A 25,374-nucleotide genomic window follows, 5' to 3' on the forward strand; every position below is an offset into this window, starting at 1 on the left:
CTGGTGGGGAGCAGACGGAGTCAGTGCCCTGTGGCTCAGTCTCTGGAGAGTTAAGGCAGAGCCACAAGGCAGAAGCCACTATGAGTGTGAATCTTGAACCTTCTCACCACACTCACCCAGAGAGAAGACCCTGCACTTGGGCTCCACTGCAGAAAAAGCTGCTGTGCTCCCACCTCCCAAGGCAAAATAAATCCCGGCACAAGTGACTGCCACTTGGGTGAACCCCAAATGCCCACTTAATCAAGTTATGAGGCAGCTATATAAAAAGTATCTCTAGTTATTTTTAACTTACATTCAATAAATCATTCACCCCAACTCAAGGCAGTTTGTATCTCTGTTTCTGTGCAACCTCCAAAGAATCATGTATCTAGAACATTCTAAGATCAAGCTTCCCAAAGCCTGAGTTTAACAAAAACATGTAAGGCCACTCAGTCCCCAGGGTTCTCTGTCAGAAAGACGGTGAGGATGTGGATTGCTGAATTTCACGGTGTGCAGGTAAAACCTGAATAAAGTAGGTGAGGGCAGTGAGAGCAGAGACAGACTTGGGGCACAACAATTAAAACCGACACCAGAGGAACCTTGAAGTTAAAAAGGCAATAAAAGATTACAAGCTATAAAGTCTATAAAGTTGTACGGTTAGATCTGTAACCCCATTCTCTGAGTCAAGAATGGGACTAGAGCCCTTAAAATACGTGAGGTGGGTGGCATTAAACAAAAAAGAGCATACTTGAAATATTAAACACTGGGAATTGGTGTGATTAAAAGTTCCAAAACTAGTTTGATATAAAAATGGCTAAAGACTAATGTCAATGGAATGGCCACACTCCGCACAGCGCCTCCCTTGGTTCCAGAGATCCCATACTGTGAAGGATGAACCACAGGTCACTCCATTAGGGAAATAAGTCTTTATTATTTTCTTCAAAATATCAAAATATACAAATTGTATAAAGTGTTCTAACAGTACAAAAATATGTATTTTGAAAAGCACGAATTTTATCATTAGTTTCTGGGAATATCTACTGTGGCGGTGTAAAATGTATCCTTCCAGAAGCATGTACATGTTCATACCTCACAGAAAGACTGCAATTGGCTTTTCTGTCTCTTAACATACCATTTTCATATAATTATAAATAACTTATATAATTATAATTCTATATAATTAAGCATTCAAGCAGCATGGATGTAATAATTCATTTAGCCGTTCTCCTCTTAACATTTAAGTTACTGGCATGTTTTCACCAATACAAACCTTTTGTGAACATACAGCTCATGGCTTTTGTTTGTAATTTCTGTCAGAGAATTCCTGTGTTGCTACCAGAATGACAGATAGTACTGATCAGAGCAACAGGTGGCAGTGGTCAGAGCAAGCCACAGCTATGTAACTAGGACTCAAGCCCCATATGCCGGCCATGGAGCAGAAGCGGAATCCCGTCAGGAAAAGGAAGGTCGAGGAAGAGCCAGCCAAGTCCTAGCTCCTGACCTTCCTTGTGAAGAAATCAACACAGTCATCTGGTGGAGGGGGGCAGCTGTGAACTGCTAGTTCTTCTGCCCTCACGCCAGCGAGAGGTCCCCATCCGCATCCAGGCCTGGACAGGCTGACTCTGACAACACACCATTTGGAGTAGCCAGAATGAAATGCATGGAACATAAAGCAAAGAAACCGAGGCATCTGATTAATTCAGAAGGAGAAGGGGAGGGGCGTGAAAGATGAAAACCGAGTTCTCTAAAACATAGACAGGTTTACCTTCTGCATAGTGTAGTGAAATGGCGCTGGATTTCATGGTGATCCCTCTGACCTGTTCATCTTCTCTGCTGTCCATGTACCTTAACTAGAAAAGCACAACATATTTCGTTACTTTCCAGTGATGAAAATGCAACATGAAAATGGAGTTAGCTTTCAATTCAAATATATAAGCTACAACCGGCCCCCGTGGGTTTTTGGGCGGTAAGGAGCTAGAGAAGCGAGGTCAGCTGAGAGAACGCACAGACGGACTGAGAGGAGCCGCCACAAACGCATTCACACAACTTCCCAGAGCGCTGCTCATCTACCTCTCAGCCAGGAAGGATTAAAGGGTTCAAAACACCCACGAAGGCATCTGGGTTCTCTCTGCTCATCACAGTGCAGCCTTCTTTCCCTATCCTGAGGCCCTTGATGAGGCCCAAAAGAAGCAGAACGTCTTCAGAGGAAGAGGAGATTTACTCTTTTCCAAACTAACAGATTTTAAATATGTGTGCGTTTTCTCCTTTTTACAAAAATGAAACAGTAGAAAATAATTACAGAATCAAAACTTAGCCCATAGCTTTCCCAAGGCTTTACTGCTTACTAAAAAGTCCTACTTAGCAGTGCATCAATATTCTCTCCATTATAAATTCTTAATTTCATATAGACTCATCTCTTCCAACGGAAACCCTTGAGGACAATGCACTAATACGGGATCGCCACACTTTCTCATCCTACAGACTCCTTAGTTTTCAGGAATACTTCCATCCCCACAGCTCTGGAAAATGGTCATTTTGAATTTCAAGCTTTAAGTCTTACATAAATAAAAGAATTATATATATATATATATATATATATATATAATCACATTTTTGTTCTTCAATATTATTTAGTTGTTCAATGTTGCCCAAGTCAACCATTTGGATGGTCATAGCTATGAGTCGCTCATTATTGTAAGGTTCTCTTCACAAACCCACACTTACTCATCCACCAGTGACAGACATATGTAAAGTCACTGCTTCTCAGTGACTAACCGAGCTGTTAAGAAGTTTGCGTTGGTACTGGAGAGATGGCTTAGTGGTTAAGAGCACTGGCTGTTCTTCCAAAGCACCCTGGTTCAATTCCCAGCACATACATGGTGGCTCACCACTGTTCACTAACTCCAGTTTCAGGAGACCTGTACTGCCTTCTGGCTTCCACCAGCACTGCGCATCCACAGGACAAAGACATGCAGGCAGCAAAAACATCCACGGACATAGAGTTAGACAAGTCTAAAAATGTTTTTTTAAAAGAAGTTGGGATCATGTCTCTTAGACATTATCTAGAATAGAGATGTCTGAATCACTAAAGTCTCACATCTTCAGTGCTACCAGATATCCCCAGTGTTTCCCACTGGTTGGACCAGCCCACACTCAACAGTGACATGCTGTTTCGGTTTCTTCATGATTTCAACAATTTCTATATCAGATGAGTAATAAACAGTATTTCATTCCCAGCTGATGGGACTGATACTAGTGAGCATGCCCCATTGTTGGGCTTCTCTCCTCTGTAGTTTTTACTGTTTCAGGTAGAACTAATTTGTTCATGGGGCTGGGGAGATGACTAAGCAGTTAAGGGCACTGGCTACTGTTCCGAAGGACCCAGGTTCAATTCCCAGCACCCACATGGAATCTCACACCTGTCTGTAACTCCAGTTCCAGGGGATTTGACATCTTCCCACACACATACATGCAGGCAAAACACCAATGAATATAAAATTAAAAAAAAACATTTTTATTAAAAATTATTTGTTCTTCTACCACCATATACACAGTTAAACTAGACAGGCATGTTTAATTAAGTATTTAAGCCATCTGTGCTTTTCAGTGAATGATTTTTCCCAACCCAATACAATTTCTTAAATGATCATAGTATTAGGTTTATCGACATGAAGTTGTCTGTTATAATCTATTACTTAAATCTCTACTGCATTTCTTTCTTAGTATCATCTATTTCTCATTCTTTACCAGTCTTGCCGATAATGTCAGTTCTACTAATCTTAAGTCATTCATTGAGAAAACTCTCTCTTTACATATGCTGCACTTCACACATTTCCCAAGCACAGTGAGCCACGGAAAGTGGTATTAGCTGCTCAAAGCGCCAAATGTGCTTCAACAATGAAAACTGAAAATGAAAAAGCAAAATAAGGCTCTAGTCACAGGGATCACAAATTTCCACACTGCTGTAATTTTAATTAGTAAACTTCATAGTTTAGAACAAGTTATATCTACAGAAAGCGCAGCAAGCATGGCAGCTCTCACAAACCTCCTCCTGACAGCTTCTCTATTCACATCTTCATTTCTGTGTGGTGTGCTGCACTCTCGCAAGTGAGGGGTTACGGAAGTCGCGTTAGAGTAGAGTAGATAACCTAAGTGTGGCTCTCATTTTTACATTTGTTAGTTGTCGTCTCTGGCTTCCCTGGTGTTTTCTACACAGCATCTCTTTTCTACCTCAATTCCTTACACTTCATCTTCTTTCATTTTACTTTGGGTACTGTCCTTCTACCTCCTCAAGCTGGGAGAACATGAGTTCTTCATTACTAAACACAACCTGCTGGCTCCCACACAAATTTCCAATAATCTTCGAAGTCTCCCGGGACTATTTTGCTGACTTGATTTTGTTTCTCTATTTTCCCATCTCATTATTCCTCATCAATTCTGTTGATTACGTACTAGGTCCACTTCAGAGAGAAACATTTCTTTGAGACTACAAATCTTAAACCCTTTGAACATAAAGCTAGAACAACCTCTCTTTTAAAAATTGTATTACTTGTGTGTGTGTGTGTACATGCGTGCGTGTGTGTGTGTGTGTGTGTGTGTGTATTCATGCCCACATGCCCTGCACAAAGGTCAGAGGAAAATTTGTAAGAGTGTGTTCTCCCTTCCTATCAGGTGGATCCCAAGAATCTCATGAGGACATCAGGCCCCACAGCGAGCACTTCTGCCTGCATGACCATCTCATAACCCCTAAAGCAGTGTCTGCAACATGATCCTTCAGGCTTCCTTTGGTTCTTGCATTCCTTGGGCTAATCTTCAAGGTCTTACGCAATTTGACACGTTCTGTTGTTCTCTAAGTATAACTCAAACCAAGCACAACACCCAGAAACTGGTCTTTATTCTCGCTATTTTCCAGCACATAAGGACTTTTCTGCCTTTCTCTCAAACCAGTCAACATATCCACCTGTAAAATCTCGAGATCATGTAACTGCTGATTTGCCACAAGTCACTTCTGCCCTTATATAATATGTGATTAATACAATGTAACAAAAAGCAACATACAAGTGAACTTTTCTCAATACCTATTTTATCTTAACTTAATGGGTTGCCAGTTCCTTCTACATGTTCAGTTCACCAAAGAACAAAGCAAAGAGATCGTGACAGTATAGATAGCTAATACTCATTAATATGCAACATACCTTCCCTGCCAGGCGGCTGGAGATGATTCCATTACTAGATATAAGACAATCAGCAAGGGTAGTTTTTCCTGTTAAAATAACATTAGTTACAACACATTCGTTTAAAGGGGCTAGCATTCTATAGTGCTATATTTTCTACCTAGGGACCTCACCAATTTCACTTGAAAAGCTGTCAGGTTAATTTTAAGCCCAGACATTTTCTTAAATTGAGGCAGACTTTACAGAGTGAAGCATATAACTTTGGTGAGGCAAATCACTGCGAGACAGACCATCCTCTCCAGTGTTTATACCAGTTACTAATCTAGCCTGTAAGGAATCAGTAACTTACCAACCTTCCCACACAACTGATCGTACTGATAAACTTAGGCTCTCAGGGCTCAAAATGACAGACACAAAGACAACAATAGCAGTTACCTCAGGAAGGTAAGCTGGGTAAGTCACCACCAGAAAATAAAAGCACAGTCTTCTGTCATCGCTACCCATGTGTGACCCTCGACAACATTTGCTAGTTAAACTGTCACATTAACTTCCTAAGAAAATTCGTTTTCTTCTTGTTTGCAGTACAACCTCTGGAGCACTACACTGGAGTGGCAAAAGCTACCCAGGTTCAAAACTAAACCTGGAATCTACTTTACAATAAAAGAAATTCTTTGCATAATCAAATGTACATTTACAGTTACCTTTATCAGACTATTGCCAATCCATTTCAAGTGGCATAACCAGGTACCTGCGTTTAAAGAATAGCACAGGCTCACTCAAGTTCCACAGCTGGGTAGGCCTAACGAATGACTGGATTTTTCCTTCAATCCAGCTTTTTGTAGTCTGTGAATATATAAACTGGGCAAACTGTGTAATAGCATAAGCCAGGGACCAGTCAACAGGCCTTCTAGAGCTCTTATATAATGTGTTTTAATATATAACCCTAGAATATCACTTTCCTGCTGTGTGACAGTAGAATTCATTTTACTATGGCAAACATACAACCCTTGCAATGTACCACAAAAGAGGGGATTTCCTATTATTAAGTAAGGCGGAATTCCTTGAACAACAATGTTGGATACATACACAGTAGTGAATCTGCTATTTTGTTCTCAAAGCAAAAACAAAACAAAACAGAAACCAAAAGGAAAAAAAGAAACAAAAACCTTTGGCTAGACCTCATATCCTCCAAACAGGTGCATAAAATCATAAAACTCATGGGGTAGGTTAGTCACTGATTTTTATGCAAAACACAGTCTCAGTTGGCTCTACCTACAGAGTGATCCGTTCTCTCTCAGTTTCTGTCCCACCAACCTTCTCTTCAGAGCTCACATTAATGACAAGGGTCACCAGGTCGCTTTTCTGCCTTTCAACCCACCCAAGTACCTATACCAATCTAATCTCATCTACAATTCGAGTACTTCGTCCTGGCTTTCTTCCTCAATGGCTCCCAACCTGCTAATAAAAAACGTGAAGCAGCATTTTCACGACTAAGTATTTCACTGCTGACTAGAGATTCTCACTATCATCCTCTTACATAGGCTGCACACTGAAGCTCAAACGGGCCAGGTGATTTGAAAAGAGCTCGGGGTTTACTTCAAACGGGCCAGGAGATTTGAAAAGAGCTCGGGGTTTAAGATGGCTAACTGCAGGGCTAGAGCAGGTAACCCGTCTCTTATAGTCCTGCTGGCCTGCCAAACTCTAAGGGACAAGACCCAGCCTGCCTCCTCCCTGAGTCCACTCCCTCGCCTTTGAACGGCTGAGTAGTTTTGACTTCACGGGCCATTCTAAACCGAGTGGCAGCTACTGGAAGAAAGAGTTTCAGCTGGCGAGCAGACTCAGAAGGAAGCCATCTGATGGGGTCAAGGAGATGTCTACCTGCCTCCCACAAACAAGTGTCAGCTAACCCGGTCTTTACCGTATCTACACTGAAGTGCATCTTTTCCTCCTGTCCCTGTTCACACACTGCCACTTCTAAGGCTTGCCACCACCTATCAGCTAGAGTCCCCTCCCTCCTCGAAGGATGTATCTGACAGCTTCTCTTGGCCCAATCTGGCGACCCAATCCTCCAGTTCTCAAAACTCTTACCTATCATTCCCCCGCCTCCCAATCTCATCATGTTGCCCTGATTCGTCCCTAAAACCTCTACAGCTGGGCAGGTGGCCGCCTCAGAGATGTCTAGCTCCTCATAAATCTAACAAAACGCCGCAAACTTAGCAGATGCTCATGTGGTAGGCGATGAATTAAATATGATTCCTAGGAGATACTCTCTACCATGACCACAGATGTTTTAATATTTCAAAAACTTTCCCATAATGTAACAAAATTTCAAGTTCAAATGTAAAAGCATTAGGTGAATGAAATCCTATGCAGAGGAATGCTAATCACCAGTTAACCCGATTACTACAAACATTTTACAGTACACAGTACGCTTCTCTGACATCACACACACACACAACATCTTGGCAAGTATGACTTTCATCACTTCAATGAAACATAGGGAGACATGTCTCCTTTGTTAGTAAAAAGTCATTTTAAAAGCGTCTCACCATGGTCAACGTGAGCCAAAACACAGATATTCCTGATGTTGGCAGTGTTTTTCTGAAGCTGACTCATCTTATCAACGCCATTGAGCACCATGGTTGCTTACTTCCTGGGACTAAAAAGTAAAAGCAAATTACAAGTGATACAAAGTTTAAGGGTCAGGGTCACAACAACCACAAAAAATGGACAAACTGAGAAACAGATGCTGGTGTTCACGAGCCACCTCAGACTTCTCAACTGAGAACCCAAGGAATGTGTAGCCACATCGAATTCCCATTGCCCAGACGGGATATGGCAGTACTGGCCCAAGTTCCACTGCAAAGTCCACACACCCTTATGGTACCTGTGGAGTGCGCTGGGAGTTTCCGGATGATGAATCACGCAGCTGGGAGTCGGGTGCAGAGACGCCCAGCTAGGTGACAGCAAGCCCTCGGGCACTCTGGCCCTAGACGACCACGGGAAAAGTGGACATCTCTCCCTTCCCCATTTTAGCCCCTCCGAAAGTCTGACGCTCTTGTCAAGCTGGCTGACTTTCGTCAGACGAGAGGACCTCGGCCCCGCGACTACACCGAGAGTCCTTAAAAGTTACGGATCACGTGCTTTGGGACACAGCAGGTGCGTGACACATCGCCCATCCCACATCCCATTTAAAAAAAAAAAAAAGGCAAACCGAGGTCTGCAAACCCGTCCTCTTTACGGGCTCCGGGAGTCGCTGCCGGCGAGGGTCCCAGGCTCTGACGAGGTGCGGCTGCTCGTGCCCTGCTCCCCTAGCCCTACCGACACGACCCCCTCCCTCCGAGGGTCCCCACCACTGTCCGGTAGCCGGCCTTCCTAGCAAGCCGCCACTCACCGGCTCCACGCCGCACTCGACTCACGCTTCTAAGGCTCCAGAAGTAACTCAAGCCGGAAGTCGCCGGCGCCGGGAGGCGGGTCCTGCAGGCCTGCGACCTCTGACCCGCGCGCGCCTTGGACGCCGCCGGAAGTCGCGTCGCTCCTCCCCCCCCCCCACGGAATTCCGCGGTCGCCTTGACGACCGCGGACGCTGTGGCTGCGCTGAAGTGCCCGCGGAAGCCCTGCGGAGAAGGACGCTGGAGCCAAGGGCATGAGGAACTGGTGTCTGTGTCAGATTTGCACCTGCGGGTAAGAAAGGGCTGGCGGCTGCGGCGACGGCGGGGCCATAAGCACCACTAAGTCCTTGCTGCGAACACACACACACACAACACTCTCTCTCTCTCTCTCTCTCTCTCTCTCTCTCTCTCTCTCTCTCTCACACACACACACACACCCACCCACACACACACACACACACATTTACTCTCTTGCCTGAGGAGCGAGTGCCCCGCAATGCCCCCACTTAACCCTCTATGAAGTGCGCTCTTTTTCTCTGCTTGGCTGGCTCCTGGGGCAAAACTTTTTCTTCTTTGCAATCCCCGAGACTTCCTATCCAGAGATTTAAGGTGAAATACAGCCCGGGCCTGGTAAGTAGTATGAGCAAATATGGCTGGTAAGTGATGGAATCTGGTCAGTTCGTGCCCCCACCCACCAATTCTGCTGGTTAATTTAAAAGGAAGATAGTCAAGGTCTTCGGTTTGCAAGCCGGGGCCTTCCATCCTCCAAACTTTATTGTTATTCCTGTCCAGGCAGCGTTCTCTTGAGGTCTCTCTGACAAACAAAAATGGCAGTAGTCCCCACCCTAAACCCTAGACTTGGTCTGTAAGAGCTGCCTAACAACCTCCCACCACCAGTAAACACTTTCTTCTCTCCTCAGCCTTAGTGTTGACCCAGGGATTAGATCACCTTTGCTAAGTAAATATGAATAATGCCAAACCCTTTGTATTTCTAATCGCCTTCCAAGGGTAACCACCCACAATACATGTTGACTGAAAGCAATTTTTCCGCCTCTTTCATAATAAACATTGTATGTAAGTATGGGTGGAAACATAACTTTTAAGGTGTAAATCTGGTGTGTAAGAAAAAAATTATTTTAATCTTTATTTATTTACAGCATAAGTTCTTTTCCCATCTAGCCATTAAGAAATTCGTTATACTGGGGACTCCGCATTCTTCAAATAATATCACTATCCAAGGAGGTGGGGTACTGCCCATGTAAAAAGTCCCTTTAAGCTTTGAAGCATGGCTTGTAACATCTACTGAAATGTCACTTGAAGAAACTTAGCTCCTTCGCGAGCAATGCCCCTGCTGCTCTCATTTTTATAAACGAGGCACGAGAATCTCTTAACAAAATGAAAAGTTACTATGACTTGCGTAGTTCCACTCAGACAGTGGCTTTAAAATGTGACTGCCTCCATGGGACGCTGTCTCAGAATGGGACAAAGATTCTTCCCACCATCCCTCCCCACCCCATCTTTTCCTCCTGTCCTATTGGAAGGGAAGAGGGACAATGTTCCCTGTTGTTTTTATTGTTGAAGTTCATCTGTTAGGAACATTTGCTTCACCAAGCAGGAACAAGGGAGAAAGGTCTGTGTGGGCATACGGTTCCAGAGGGTACATTCAGTCCATCCAGCCAGGCATGGTAGAGTTCTTGTTCCTGGAACATGAAGCAAGGCTTCTTACATGCTGGCAGACTAAGAAGTAGAAAAGCCTTTGGAATCAGGGGCTAGGCTGTCATGTTTTAAGGGCTGTCATTAGTCACCAGTTTCTACCAGGTAGGTGCCAGCTTCCGAAAGCATTCCAGAGTGGTTCCATCAGCTGGGAAGCAAGGACTCACATTATGAACCTCAAATTCAGTTCCTTTGAGCTCCCATTAGGGACCTCTGATATCTTTCTTTTTTTCCCATGAGAAGAGTTTCTCTGTGTAACAGCTCTAGCTGTCCCATAGCTCACAGAGACCCACCTGCCTCTGCCTCCTGAGTGCTGGGATTATAGGTGTGCATCTCCACGCCTGGACAATTCCATCATTTCTATGAGCTGCCTCTTCAAAAAAGCAGGAAGATTTAACAACTGTAAACAGCTATAACTGCCAGCAAAACTGTAAAGCAGAAGGAAGAAAATTTCCTTTTAAGGACTGCAGATGCTCGACTCGGACGCTTTTGCTTTCTTTATAATTAATTTGTGTGTACTTTTTTTTGTCTCATGTTCACCCGCAGTCTCTGGTATGTCGCAGCGTGAAGGCAGCACTAGGTGGACAGTAAAAGCAAATTCCAGAGCTGACTGGTGTCTTGTTAATCCGTGCTGCTCTGTCAGAACCTTTATATGTATATGACCTGTGTACTCTGCTCCCGGATTTTCCTAGTCCCTGCGTGGGACAAAGTCACTTAAGCACTTTACAGCAACCTCTTTTTCAGTGGGCCTTGCCGAGTGTCTGGCCTCTCCTGACTTTAAAGAGTCTTAGACACATGGAAGAAAGATGTGTAATCAGGATGCTGCTTAACATCTCCCAGCTCTAATCTCTCGGCCTCTACTATATCCCACGCCTGCCCCCAACCACTACCAAAAGTGGATGCTGTGCTCTGCCTCCTTCCTTTCGTGGCTATGTTCTGAATCAGAGTCGCTTCCAAGTGTCTGTTGTAGGTGAAACCGAAACAGAAAGCTTGTCTGCCAGGCATCTAGGAAATTCCTTTGTTAGCTTTTCTCCTTCAGTAGCATAAAAAGTCACTAAAGTATTATGAGCAAAGCCAGTTTATACTACGTAAGGCTACACTGTAATTTGCTTAATATTTTTACAAGCTTCTATGCAGAGGGGTAAGCTGTGCTAAAGTTCAAAGAGGTGAAGTCATTGGGATCCGGTTAACATGCAATAACCACACAAGATGCTTGTAAGGCAAAATAAAGTTTCTGTTCATTTGTTTGTACAGACGGCATCGTTGTCCACATGGAACCACAAGGGTTTATGACAATTCTGGCATATCTTGCCCCACAACGGAGTATCTGGAAAAATATCCAAAATATGGCAATGTTCTTCCACCTCAGAATCTTAAACCCAAGCAAGAATTTCAAGCATACCGTGGTAAAATGGAAGGAGTAACTACATTTAAGTAAATATTGAGAAATGGTTTTTTATTTTTTGCTCAACTTTTCTGGCCTTAATAAAGTTTTCTTACTATTTTAATTTAACTATTTAGTTGAATTAAGCTGAACTAATTTGAGAAGCAAAAAGTGAATCACAACTTGAGAAAAACAGGTAGAAATTAAGTTACCTTGGCAAAGAGAAGGAAAGGGGAAATGAGGTTTTATTGATTTTTTAGTTGCCTAAAATATCCATATTTATGCAATTCACACTGTTACCACCATCTACAGGAATGCCTCTTCTTCCTAGTGTGTGTGTGTGTGTGTGTGTGTGTGTGTGTGTGTGCCCTCATACATGAGCATGCAAGCATGTGTATGTGTGGGTATGTCTATGTATATGTTCTAGTTTTTGCATCTCTGATTGGTATCTAATATATTAACCTGACAAGGCAATTTTTTAAGCATGAAAATTTAATCTTATCATGATCCTGCATTAAAGCATCTCTGTTGTTTAGCACAGACTAAGTCCCTTCTGTAACTGCTTCGTGGATTATCAAACTCTGCTTGCTTCTCTAGTTTGTTCTTCCTGTTTGGAATTCTCCCTCTTCCCCTAGCTGATACTCATCCAATCTGAAAATATCAGCTCAATTTTCCTTTGTAAATATCATCTCTGCCATCCTACCTTTTTAAATTCAGCTTTTGAGGCCAAGTAAATATCTCTCTTGTAACATCTCCTAATATCTTCCTATTTGTTATTAGATTCATCTCAGTGTTCTGCACCAGCAGGACGTATATCTGTTGTTTTCTCAGCATTTCATCCTCAGCAACCTAGTACAATACCCGTTACCTAGGTAGGTTCCCAACACTCCTCAAAGCGGGGCTTAGAACTCTCGCAGGATTTGCTCACATTGATCATATTGACTAGAAAACTGAAGGGTGATTTATCTCTACAAAGAGTGTCATTCTATACTATATGTTTCTAGAATATAGGAAGAGACTGTGTGAATGTGTGTAAGGTTTTTGATTTTGACAGCATAACTGTAGCTCAGTTAGGTGACTGTCAGGATTGACAGTATGTATCTTTAAAATAACTATGATGGACATGATAATATTGTCCAACTTTATAAGAAACTAAGGCATAGACAGGTTAACCAACTTATCCAAGGTTATGAAGCTATTAAATGACAGAACCGGGTTTTGGATTCAGGCAGTCCGTTAGCCTTGACTCTGGTTTTCCCCGTTCCATTGGACTATCTCAGCCCTGCAGTACCATCTCTGTCGCAATAGTGTTAGATAATGCACAGCGTGGCCGGATTCCCATTTCATTCTCATTCATGCCAGGGCTTCTGAGAGGTTCAGAATCTGAGTAAGACTCTTATCTGTGCTGTGAGCCAGAGTTAGTGATCATTCTAACAATGTACAGGAAGATCTTGTAGCTTCCCTAGGAAATCACTGTGCCTAAGTATAGTCTGTTGGTGCAGGTGATTTTTAACAAGTTGGGTACAGAGTTAGTCTTGACAGTCTATCAGTGCATCAAATCTTTCTCTTCTACATTAGATAAAAAAATAAAATGAAGTTACTTGAGAATTTTACTCACCAGATCAAATTGAGATGTTTCAATTTTTAAAAACTAGGATTTTTTTGTGTCTTTTCTTGTCATTGGATAGAACCTTATAAAACATTTTAATTGCTTCTTTCAAATAATCAACTATTAACATTTTAATATCTCCTTAGATTATTCAAGTAAGACAAAATTGAAGATTTCAGTACTGTAATAATCAAAACAAAAGAACAATGAAGCTGTTTCACACACACACATATGTGTATATTTCAGGTCAGATTATCGTCCCTACGAAGTAGTCAAACCACCTCGCCACATACCGGAAGAATATAAACCCAAACAGGGGAAAATTGATCTTGGTACTACCTACCAGCGAGATTTTAATCCTTTCAAAGTACAGCCTGTGCTAAAAGTCCGGCCTGTGGAAAGACAACCAACTAAAAAGGGAAAGTTGGACACTGTCCCAACTTACAAAGGTAACTTGTCATTGTAAAGACAAAGGTGCCCCGCACCTAAAACTGTCGGCTTTGACCTTCACCGTCACCTCATCATTTTCTTGTACTATCGTACTTAGCCACCAGCTAGGAAAAAGCATTCTTCGCTCTGACCAAAATAGTATTGTTAGCAAAACCCAGTCACAAGCGAACAACGTGCTTCCTGGGGAGTCAGGTGTCCTGGACTGTCCTCCACATTTCTCCCACATCTCAGAACATCTTAAAAGCAAAGGACTGCACTGGCCAAGGGTCTAGGCTGCTCTCGTCCCTTTGTCCCACACTTAGTTAGTGCTGTCTTTGGCACCCTTTCCTATCAGAGAAAGTGGGAATTGTTGAAAAGACAAAATAGCAACTGTCCTCTTGACACAAATCCCAGACCAATCTGTAAAACTAATGAATCAGTAGATTAACAAGTAGAATATTGCTTTTTTACTCTAAAGGCTAGATTAGAGGATGAAGCTTTGATCTAGGAGCAGATGATTCTTGGTACTGTAATTTGGAACAAGATAAGCACCTCCACCTCATGACAGACAGTCCTAGGTGGCAGCAGATAGGGCCTACCCCTCCAAGTCTTGCTTGCAGCAAGAAAGAGTGTGAGTATGCTTTCCCAATGTTAGCAGCTCATTACAAGAGTCGGCACTGGCAACTATATGACCACCCACCCAGAAATATCCTACAGGATGTTAAAATACTCTGTTACTCTTGGAAGTCTTCATTTAAAAACAGAGCTTCTTGATATGAACTATTCTAGGTTTTTTTTCATTAGTAACACACTTGCACATGCAGGCTTATATTCTTTCTCTTGGTTATGTGAAGTAGCTGAATGGGTGTACTCCAATATTAAACCTTTTGCAAGAGTGTTGGCATATATAGTTAAGTAGATAATAGCTAATGAATACTTTAAAAACTCTTAGCATTAAATGGGTAAGTAAAATGCAAGGTAGCAATATACTATGATCTGTTGGGGAAGTTAGGAGTAGTGCTATTTCTGATTTTGAAAAACTGAGTATATACACTGCTATAGAAAGGACCAGTTATAGAGACTACGGATGGTGAATATAATCATACATCACAAGCAAATTACTGAGATACTGATATGCATCAAAGATAATCTCAACATAAAAGATAATCTTTGGCATCTATGAAATCATAGTAATTTTCTTTTGTGAAATATATTTTAAAAACAGTAATAGTGTTTTCCTGGATGCTATGTGCATATATGTAACAAATACAGACACATAATGTTCCAGGTTTTCAGGCATGAAACAACAACCTTAACTGTAATTAATGTTGTGTGTGTAATTCTGAATACCTTCGTTAGAGCAGGTATCTATTACAGTCTAAGAGTAGAGGGTAGAGGGAAGACAGAAATAGAATATTGTAGAGAGGAAAGTACCCTTCAGTGCAGTAAGTGGATTTCTAGTTCTGAACACAAGGTTTCATAAAGCAGAAATGTGTCTGTGCTCAGCTTAGAAATTCATTCATATTAAAATGTAGATGCTAAAAATAGATTGCTGTGATTTGATAAAGGTCTTGGAACTCACTCTGCCCTGTGTTTGTTGTAGAGAATGCAGAGATATAGACTGGAGAGTTATTACTGACATTCAAAAATTTTATAGCCAGTATAAGGAAGTAAAAATCTGTACATCAAAAACTATAAAACACAAATTGAAAGAAGTGGAAAGCTGTTTTGTATCCATGGATTGGGATAAATAGTATTGAAATGTCTGTGGTACCAAAACAAGTCTACAGATTGAATGCAATCACTATCAAAATTCCAGTGACATTTTCTCAGAAATAGCAAAAATAATTCTAAAATTTACATGACACCACAGAAAACTAATAGATAAAACAGTTTGGAGAAAGAACAAAGGCTACGGTATAATATTTCCTGATTTCTAATTATTACAAGGCTTCCATAATTGGTACGCTAATAACAAGAAAATGAACACACAGATCATGGAACAGAATCAAGGGCTCAAGAATTTATATTAGCATATACAGCTAATTAATCTTCAACAAGGGAGCTATATATAAACAATGTAGAAAAAATATAATCTCTTTAATAATTTGTATTGGGAAAATTGGAGAACCCCATACAAAAATAATAAATGGGTCTTTGTACCACACACAGAAGTTAGAGCAGAGGAAAGACAGATAGAAGACCTGAAGTTGTAAATCTCCAAGAAGAAATACTAACTTGGGGATTTGTTTAGATAGGATGCCAAAAGCACAGACAACAAAAGCAAAAAAACTGGGATTACATAAAACTAAGAACCGCAAGAAGAAGTGAAATGGCAACCTATGTATTTGGAAACATTTGCAAACCATATATCAGATAAGGGGTTAATATCCAAAATATATAAGGAACTCAGCAGTTTAGTACAAAATAAATCTTATTTAAGAATGATCCTTGAATCTGAATAAACATTCTTCCAAAGAAGACACAAATGATCAACGAGTACATGAAAAAGAGAAGATTCTCAGAATCACTAAGATAGGGAGATGCAAATGGAAAACGAAGAAATATCTGTTCACATCTGTTCTGTTGGATATTATCAAAAGATAAAAGAGAACCCTTGCTGGTAAGAAAAAATAACTTTGTACTCCTCTGCATAGGAGTATAAATTAAGGATTGTTATTTAAAATGCATAAAGGATTAGCAGAATTCTAATAAAGATGGGATAATAAAAACCTGTACTAATTCAACAGAATGTAGGGCATAAGTTATGTGGGATGGGGAACATACGAGGGGAAGCTGATAGTGACATGTTCAAGCCTAACTGGCTCATTCAGTGCTTTACGTTTAAATACTTAAGAGTGGTTCTTCATATAAGAGACTTAAAATCTGATGTCAAGAATTTCTGTTTACATAAATTGTGGAAATTCTTTGAAAAAGATTATTCACCAAATTAACTTAAGAAATATAGTTCAAATAGATATCTGTTGCAGAAACTGAATTTGTAGAATTGCAGGTGTAATTTGAAATAATAAAGAATTATCTGGGATTTCCAATTTCTGAGTAAGATGCAAAAAACTGAAGAGAGTGTTCACAACCAAACATGGAAAACCTAAGTAGGTAATGTATAGAATCATAAATGCTCATGAATCCCTCAGAAAGCTGAGATCGCAAGTCCACTAACAGAGCAAAAACAGAAGAGTCATCAATGCAAAGTGAATGTTACAGCTTGGAGACAAGAGAAAGGAAACAAGCAAAACCAAAAAAAAAATTAATTCTCTCATTCATTACATCCCAACCATAGTTTCCCCTCCCTCCTCTCCTCCCAGTCCCTTCTCTCCCCACTCTGTCCCAGATCCACTTCTCTGTTTCCCTTCAGTAAAGGGCAGGGTCCCCCAGGGATATCAACCAAATAAGCAAGAGAAACTTCTTAACATGTAAGAAGAGCTGTCCCCGGAACTAACCACTGAGATCTACTATAAAGGACAGGAGCATGGCAACACTCTGCCTCTGTGATACAGGGTAGACCGAGCTGGAGAAGAACAACAGATACCCCTCCATGTACACACAGAAACCCAGTCACTGTTGGGAAAGGGCAGGATATGGAGAGACACATTCCCTGAAGTGTAGAAAGCTACAGATGGAACAGATGGATGAAAAACCTCCCCGCAAACCAGCCTCCAACCTGAACACAGGAGTTATACCAAAAACACTCTGCTGGTCCACTGAAGGTAAGCATAGCAACAGAGAGAGCCAAACTTAATTGTGGATTGAACCAAACTGCACACAATAAAGCTCTGGCAAATGAACATGGATTCATTTATGATGTCTGTTTTTTTCAAATTATAAAAGGGGGGAAGTAAGGAGGGGGGAAAGAGAGAAATTGTCATGAGACCAAAGGAAAACTCAGTCCAGGAAGGAGTCAGATAGTGGCTCTACCAGGGAATCAAAAAATTATGACTGATGGTCAGAAACAAGTGGAAAAATTAGCCAAGATACGGAAACTACAAAAAGGATTTAAAATTTAACAGACATGACAATGGCTTACATAGGTATTTGAGTAGATATGAGTACTCCCAGGGTGGGAGAGGAGCAGCGGACTTCAGATAAATCAATATAAACAAATTGTAAGGAGGGAAAACAACACAGTGCCGAAAACTGTAGAACACCTGGAAGTAGGCCTGACATACATCACTTAGAACACCAGAAGATGGAAAAGAAAATGAATTATCTGAAGATTTAAGAGAATATTTTTCCAACAATAATGAGTAACATCAAAATATTGACCCAGAAAGCTTTAAAACCCCCAAGCAGGTTACATTTATAATTTAAAACAGCATGTAGAAACATACAGACTGATTAATATGAGAGGCACTTTATTAATCCAGGCATGGTGGCACACACCTGTAACCCGGGCACTTGGTGAGTAGAGGCACAAGGATCAGAAGGTAAAGACATCCTTGGCCACACAGAGAGCTGAAGGCCAGCCAGAGCTACCTGAAACTTTGTCTCAAAAACAATGAAAAAGAGTGAGAACTAGGACCATGGAAACCAAAGGATAGCGTAGTTGCATCTTGAAATGCTGAAGGCTAGGACACAGCGGGAATCCGCCAATCATATCAACCCTTGGTGAAAATATCTTTCCTAAAGTCTTTTTTTCAGACAAGCAAAGGATTATCAGTAAATGTCATATGCAGTTTTAAGAGAAATTCTTCAGGTAAATGGAATATGAAGCAACAGAAACGTGGTCTTCATAAAGAGAAAAAAATTCTCAGAAATAGATGCAATGACAATATCATGTTTTTCTGGAGCAAAAATGCTGTCAATTTTGACTGTTTTACCAATTATAGAAGCACAAAGTAAAAGAGGTAAGAATGGAAAATGTGCTGTACCTTAGTTGTTACTCCTCAGTCATTTGATGTGTAACAAACAGACAACAGAAGACTGCTTTTATAACCGTAGTCCACTAAGATGATGTCCTAGCAAGGACAAAGACACTGTGTAATGCCAATATTCCCATAGCAAAAGAACTGTAAATCTTTGTCCCCATCAGTAAGGTGCACATCTGAGTATGTAAATCAGAACCATAACACTCAAAAGAACCAGGATTTGGAAAAATTTGTATTGTAAATTTTAAAGCAAGGGAAAACAAACTGGCCTGCAGGTCAGTGCAGCCCGCCGTTTTCTTTTTGTAAACAGAACTCAATTGACACAGCAGTTCTTTCCCATACTACCTATTGCTGCATTCTGGACATTGACAGGATTGGGCATTAGCAGTAGGCACTCCACGTTTAGAGACTTGTGTTTAAGCCTAAGACATGTCCTATTTAGCTATTACATCAAAATGTTTGCCAAAACCTGCTCTGTGGTAATCCTGTCACTGAGATTGGAAACTTAAAGTCGGCTTTAGCCTGCTTCATACTATCAAGACTTGTCTCTCTCCCTCTAGATACTCATTTCCTTTTTGAAAGCCCAAGTTGCTCTGGTATGGGGAAATACTTTCTTCGACTCTTGTTTCTTTCTCATAGTCACTGTGGCAGCAAAGACTTTTCCAAGATAACCGTGAAACTACGGATCTTCACTAACATTTCTGACTTTCCTTTAGTTACTGAAAAATAGTGCTGTAATTTTGTACTATACTTTCTCAAGAACAAAGATCCCTAGTAAGGCTTCCTGTGGACTAGAAGTGGAAAGCTGTCAGGTACAGAGGGAGCTGGAGAGAAGCGCACTGGCGAAGGTGTCCATGATCTTAGCATGATGGCAGCATCTTGCTTCATTCATCCCCCTTCTCTTGTTACTATCCTCCCAACCAGCTTCTCCGGCTGCCTATGTCTTGTTTCTGTACGAGTCTTTCAGTGTATGGCCCCATCTGCCATCGATCTTCAGCACTACCTCATGCCATTCTTTTATGTTCTTTCACCTGGTTCTTGATTTTCAACTTTAGGCTCACAATACTGGTCTAGTTCATCTTTTCTGGCCGTTTGGCTTCATTGAATTCTGGTAACGTAAAGATTGTCTGCTCTTTGACTGGGCTTTCACTCACTAAACATTAGTAGCTTAAATAATTGGTTTAAAACTCAGCAGGAACACCTGTGAATGGGGGCTTTTTTCTTCCCAGTTGATAGCCACATAGTAAGCATTCAAGGCTCAACTATTCCCTAGACTCTATTCTGTTCATACTCTATTCTCGTACTTTATGTATAAAACACTTGCCTTTTATAAATTAACTTTTGATATTTAAAAATATTCTGAGGATGCAGTAAATTTTATATTTCTTAGCTTACTACATTATCTAGTATGTAAAATACTTGTCACTTAGAAATTAATGCTTGGTGTTCTAAAAGACTTGTGTGGTGAAAGAAATTTTACCATATTTCTCAGCTTACTACTTTTCTGTCTAGAGATAGATTACACAAAGAAGCCTTCACTGAAATATAAACACTTCCACTTTCCATCTATGGTTTAAGCAAGCTGTTGGCTTTGAACTTCTAACTCTCAGCCTTAATGTTCACTTCTAAATTGCACATACAGTTTTAAACATACTGTTTGGGCTCCTGATCTTTAGATGGTACTGTATCTCTTGGGACTGTCTTAAAGCCCAATAATTCATGGAATCTTGCATCTTTGATCTTTTTACTAATAGGATTCATGGAATCTTGCATCTTTGATCTTTTTACTAATAGGATCCTGAAGGTCATACTGTGAGTTTTAAGATACTTAAAAAGTTTATCAAGTGTCTTGTAAATGTTTTGGTCTTGCAAACTTGTCTATCTCATGAGATGCATAATCAAGACATTGACTTCTTTCTCTTTGAGGCTTCTCAAGCCCTGAATCTTATAGCTGACCTTAGTATTTTGTGAGCTATAGTGAAAATGCTTGCCAGTACATTTTCTACTGTTTTCACCCACAACACAGTCTACTTAACTTTCTGTCCACACTCAGGCTCACGTGTACGATATGGCCTTGTGCGTAATCAGACATCTACTGGAAGTAGAAAATTAACTGTCCTCAAGGGGGAGATGCATAGAAAAAGACAGAAAAGAAACAAAAAATAACAAACATGATGGAAACATCATAGCTTGTGCTAGTCTTTATGTATCTAAAAGAAATCAGGATGGTTGGCAGTGAGAAAAATGAGTCAGGATTCCTTGAAGAAAGATCTTTTCCTCGGTATTTAAAAAAATGTTCTGTTTGTTCTAATTTTCAAGATGATTATAGATCTTGGGAAATTCAGAAATGTGAACTGTGTAAACCAGAGCAAACTTACCATCCCCCAGACGTGAAATTCGGAAACTCAACTACTTTTCAGGATGACTATGTCCCCCGGGAGATAAAGCCAAGGCAAAGCTTTAAGCCCTGCCCTGCGGTCAAGTGTTCTGTCGGCCCCTTTACCGGCGATACAAGTCATCGCCAAGATTATGTACCTCATCAGCTCGAAGTCAAGTTCGAAAGACCAAAAGAAGTTTATAAGCCTACTGAGCAGCCTTTTGAGGATCTCACCACGCACCGGAATGACTTTCAGGGCTTTACTGGAGAAACTGCAAAAATCTGCAGGCCCGCCTACACAAGAGTAACCCAAAATGCTCCATTCAGCGGGAGCACTGAATTCCGCGACAGTTTCCAACCATGGGAAATCCCAGCACCCAAAGTCAAGGAAGTAGCCGAGTATGTGCCGCCTCAAGGAATCATGCAGCTAAACAGCACCAGCCAACTGGACTATGTTCCCTATCAGGCCAGCCGTGTTGTTGCCATAAGGCCGGTTTCTCACAGAAGAAAAAGCAATTTTCCTTTCCAAGGAAAAAGCACCATGAAGGAAGATTTCCAAGCGTGGGAAAGTTGTCGTCAAGGGCTTATTAAGCAGCAGCAACAGATTCCCAACCCATCCGGAAAATTTGATGGGTTGAGCACTTTCCGATCTCACTTTGTGCCCCACGAGTTGATCCCAGTGGAGAGCTGCAAACCTCTAAATGCTACCGTGAAGAGCTCGGTTCCACTTGATGATGTCACCATGTATTCCATACAGTACACACCGAAGAAACAGGAAATCTGCCCGGCTAGCTATCCTTCTCCTCCAGGTTATGTATTTGAAAACACAAATTCCCAAGGACATAAGTTCTTTCGCAAGATCATTCCTGCAGTGAAGGCCTTTTAGTAATCAAATAATTTTTATAAGAAAACTAATGAGAGTTCAGTTTTTTAAGTGAAAACCTAAATTTTTAGTGAAAAATATTTTGAGAGATATATTATTTTTAGCTTTTTAAACAAGTTGGGACATATTGATCAGAATTAATTCCCACATTCATTTTGTACTAATAATTTAACCAAGAATTAAGCAAGAGCTTATTGTCACTCTTGTGTTTTGTGTTTGAGCTGGGGCCTCCCTAGTCTCTCCAGGCTGGCCTGGGACTTGCAGGCTCGCTGTGTCAGGCTCCTGATCCAAGATGGTTCTTCAATGGACGTTTCTGAAGGTTCAGTGATGCGCATGCTCACCTCCACATGCTGGCGTGTAGCTTGTCCTCCGCCTCTTGTCATTTTTACCTCTTCCTATAATTACACAATACTCTCTTTGTCATGTATCAAGTACATTGGGACCGTCTAGAACAAAATTGAAGATGAGATATGGATTGCACTTCCAAAAAAATCTAAGATTTATTCATTCATTCATTCATTCATTCTTTTTCATTCAACTTCAACATATTTGCAGAGCCTAGAACAAGCCAAGTTTTGGTTGATAATGTCAGAGACTTCTGCTCTGCTCCTTGCCTATTCAACATAGCTAGAGGCATTGTTCTTTGAAAAGGAAAGGCCCTCTGGACTGGAAATCAGAGGACCAGAGTTCAAGTACTAATATCATCAGTTTCTATTTGTGCCACTGTAAGCAAGCTGATACCTCTCCTCTGTGATTCATGTGTAAAGAATATGGGTTCTACCTACCTCACAAAAGTCAGTTGGGAGCATCGAGTCATGCAATACATTTGTATACATAAGGCACAAATGTGAAGGAGTGATTAACTAACCCTCAGCTACCTTTTGTACTTACTTTTTTTCAAATAAGGAGAGTTATAGACTTAATACTCATTACCTGGTCTACAGCAAGGATTGTAAAATAACCTGTGAGTTTATGAGTAATATGTATTTGTGAGAGGCATCTGCCCATTGTAGAGTCACAAGAACCCTGTAAGTAATGGCAGAGAATAGAGAACTTAGATTAAATGCTTTGGTATGAATGGCTGTATTTTCAAAGAGAAAACTATTTGCTAGAGCAGTTTTGGGGAAGCCTTCCAGCCCTGAGAAGATCTTCAGGAGAAACCTAGGTACCTGTGCACCCAGTGGCTACACCAACAATCACTGGTCACTAGCATGAGCTGTAACTACCTTGTTCGCCACTGAAAGTATACAGATAAGTGCGAGGAAGGAAGGGGAAGAGGTGCCAGTAAGGGCCATGGAAATAGCATACTACAGTTATAAATGCTGAAAGGCTCCAGTGAACTAAGATCAAGTGATTATTTTAATAAATGATTGTATATGGAAGAACAAGATTGACTTTAAAATGAATTTTAATGTTTCCATGGTTGTTTAAGAATATATACTGAGGATGAATTCATAGTATTTCATTCAATATTTCTAATTAATTGAAAGAAATTCCCCATATTTACATTTATTATAAATGTATAATGTCTAAAAAACTTTTTATGCGTAATTAATAAAATGGATTGATTTTCATGAAGTCATTTTTGTATTATTTTATTTGAGATACAACTTCCAAATAAATTCCTATCTAGATAAACCTATACATAAGTAGATACTCACTATTTTAAATAGAAAATATTACTATAATAATCAGAATTTAAAATTGGATAGTGCACACCATTCTCTTCACTCTAGCTCCTATGTTTAATATTCAAATCCCTCTGTAATTTGATGGGGCTGATCTCCTCTCTGAACAAAGGTCATCCTTAAGAAGTGTCTACTGGTGTTTTCTGAAGCAGTCTTCCTTAGGCTAAGGACACAATGACATACTGTTTGCCGTACTGTAACCTAATATAATAGATGTGAAAATAGAAGTTGGGACAGATCATAACCTAAGACATTCAACTGGGAGTCAGGAACATCTGCCTTAAGGAGTGCCGGCTGAGTTGAAGAAATAAGGATGAAGAGAAGTGGCAGGAACCACATCCTAATTTGCTTTCTGTTGCTGTGATAAAGACCATGACCAAAAGCAACCTTGGGAGGAGCCAAAAGCTACTCCCAGAGAGGACAGACTATACCGCTTATAGTCTACCATGAAGGGAATTCATCTAAGGAACTTAAGGCAGGAACTTGAAGGCAGAAACTGAAGGAGAAGCCATGGAGGAGCTTTACTTACGGGCTCTCCATGGCTTGCTTGCACACTTTCCTAGACCATAGGCTCAGGGCAGCATTGCCATAGTAGACTAGACCCTGCCTTGTCAATCGTTAATTAAGACAATGCTCACAGATGTGCCTAGAGGCCAATCTGATGGGGGCATTTCCTCCACTTAGATCCCCTCTCCCTCTAGGTCTCTAGTTTGTGCTATGCTGATAAACTAACCACACATTTTTTTGTCGTACTGTTTTTTTTTCTTTTTTTCTTCCTTTCTTTCTCCTTTATTCCTTTGCTTCTTTCTTTCTCTGTTTTTTATTTGTTCTCCTTCCTCTTGTTTGAGAGAAAGAAGGGGAGATGGCAAACATGAACATGAAGTTGTATGGGAAGGACTTGGGAGGAGTTGGGGACAGGAAAATAATATGAAAAAAATATACCATATGAAAAAAATTTAAACTAGCCAGCAAAACTGAACCCTTGTCAACATGACACATAAATACATCACTATCAAACTATTAAACCATTACCAGTCCTTTCTGGTTTATTCCCAAGATCTCATGTTAATATCACAATATAAAACATAGCACAGCGTCAAAAATAACTCTCTACTCTGTCTTTTTAAAAACTCAAATGGTGTCTTTAAAATAGTCAGCATCTCTTTAGAAATCCAAAGTGTCTCGACTATTGGCTCCGGTAAAATGAAAGTTAAATATTTTTACTCCAAAAGGGAAGACCCAAGACACAATTACAATTAAATCAAAGCAAAACCAACACCCATCAGTATAAGCAGCTTGGTACTCAATGTCGTGAACTCACTCATGACCTTCTGGGCTCCAAAGGGCATGGACAGCTCCACCTCTCTGACTGTTTATCATTTGCACCATACCCTGCTGGTCCCATTGGATCAGGCCAGCTCTGGCCCTTACCTGCTGCTGTCCTTGATCACACCTGTGTTCTGACCTCTCCAATATGCTGGGGTCTTCCGCGCTGTTTCACCTTCATCGATTGCCTCCTGGCCTCTATCCTAGGACTCCAAACCTGCCACATGATGCTAAACCACAGGATGCTAGACTCCTTTGATTCTGGAGCTTCCACTGCTCCAGAGGCTTCATCTTGGCCAATGGTCTCTTTGTGGACTCGCGTAAGGCCAAGCCCAGCTGTTCTCCATGACTGCTTTAGCTTTGCAGCTTCCATGTGGCCCAAACCAGCACCACATGTGAGCACTACTACACAATACCAAGTTCAGCTGCCAGCTTGAGAGGCCGCCTTGGACCTCTGTAGACTTCTTGTGCTGACGCTAAGAGAAGACTTTGAAGTTTTCACCTCAGTGATGCTAATCTCTTATTAATCAAAGC

General features: G+C 40.9%; 2 protein-coding genes across 4 annotated transcripts in view; one reads left to right on the forward strand and one right to left on the reverse strand.

Moving 5' to 3' along the window:
- Positions 1 to 8,651, reverse strand: part of LOC125401042 (elongation factor-like GTPase 1) — a 42,514-nt gene extending 33,863 nt beyond the window's left edge. Inside the window, exons 1-4 of the mRNA XM_087901209.1 lie at positions 8,548 to 8,651; positions 7,703 to 7,812; positions 5,175 to 5,242; positions 1,745 to 1,829 (exon numbers count right to left, since the gene is read on the reverse strand). Coding sequence (XP_087757335.1) covers positions 1,745 to 1,829; positions 5,175 to 5,242; positions 7,703 to 7,793 — 244 coding nt within the window. The 5' untranslated portion in view covers positions 7,794 to 7,812; positions 8,548 to 8,651. The remainder of the gene's footprint in view (positions 1 to 1,744; positions 1,830 to 5,174; positions 5,243 to 7,702; positions 7,813 to 8,547) is intronic.
- A 39-nt stretch (positions 8,652 to 8,690) lies between these two features.
- Positions 8,691 to 23,404, forward strand: Saxo2 (stabilizer of axonemal microtubules 2). Of its 3 annotated transcripts, XM_087901514.1 has the most exons (4): positions 8,691 to 8,837; positions 11,513 to 11,692; positions 13,498 to 13,700; positions 20,886 to 23,404. In XM_087901514.1, exons 1-4 carry the CDS (start codon positions 8,800 to 8,802, stop codon positions 21,827 to 21,829), a joined length of 1,365 nt encoding a protein of 454 aa, XP_087757640.1. In that variant the 5' UTR covers positions 8,691 to 8,799; the 3' UTR covers positions 21,830 to 23,404. The 3 variants fall into 3 exon arrangements, with proteins under 3 accessions (XP_087757640.1, XP_087757641.1, XP_085539172.2); XM_087901515.1 differs by lacking the exon at positions 11,513 to 11,692 and having other exon boundaries at positions 8,692 to 8,837; XM_085683046.2 differs by lacking the exons at positions 8,691 to 8,837; positions 11,513 to 11,692 and adding an exon at positions 17,199 to 17,408 and having other exon boundaries at positions 13,569 to 13,700.
- The last annotated feature ends 1,970 nt before the right edge of the window (positions 23,405 to 25,374 follow it).

Source organism: Myodes glareolus, chromosome 24 (assembly GCF_982192425.1).
Source record: "Myodes glareolus chromosome 24, mMyoGla1.1, whole genome shotgun sequence".
In the NCBI taxonomy this organism is placed as follows: Eukaryota; Metazoa; Chordata; class Mammalia; order Rodentia; family Cricetidae; genus Myodes; species Myodes glareolus.

Excerpts from the sequence above, each read along its gene's own strand:
- Saxo2 (XM_087901514.1), top strand. The coding sequence starts at position 8,800 with ATGAGGAACTGGTGTCTGTGTCAGATTTGCACCTGCGG. Across the intron at positions 11,693-13,497 it reads GAAGGAGTAACTACATTTAA|GTCAGATTATCGTCCCTACG; the intron begins GTAAATATTGAG and ends TGTATATTTCAG. Across the intron at positions 13,701-20,885 it reads CACTGTCCCAACTTACAAAG|ATGATTATAGATCTTGGGAA; the intron begins GTAACTTGTCAT and ends CTAATTTTCAAG.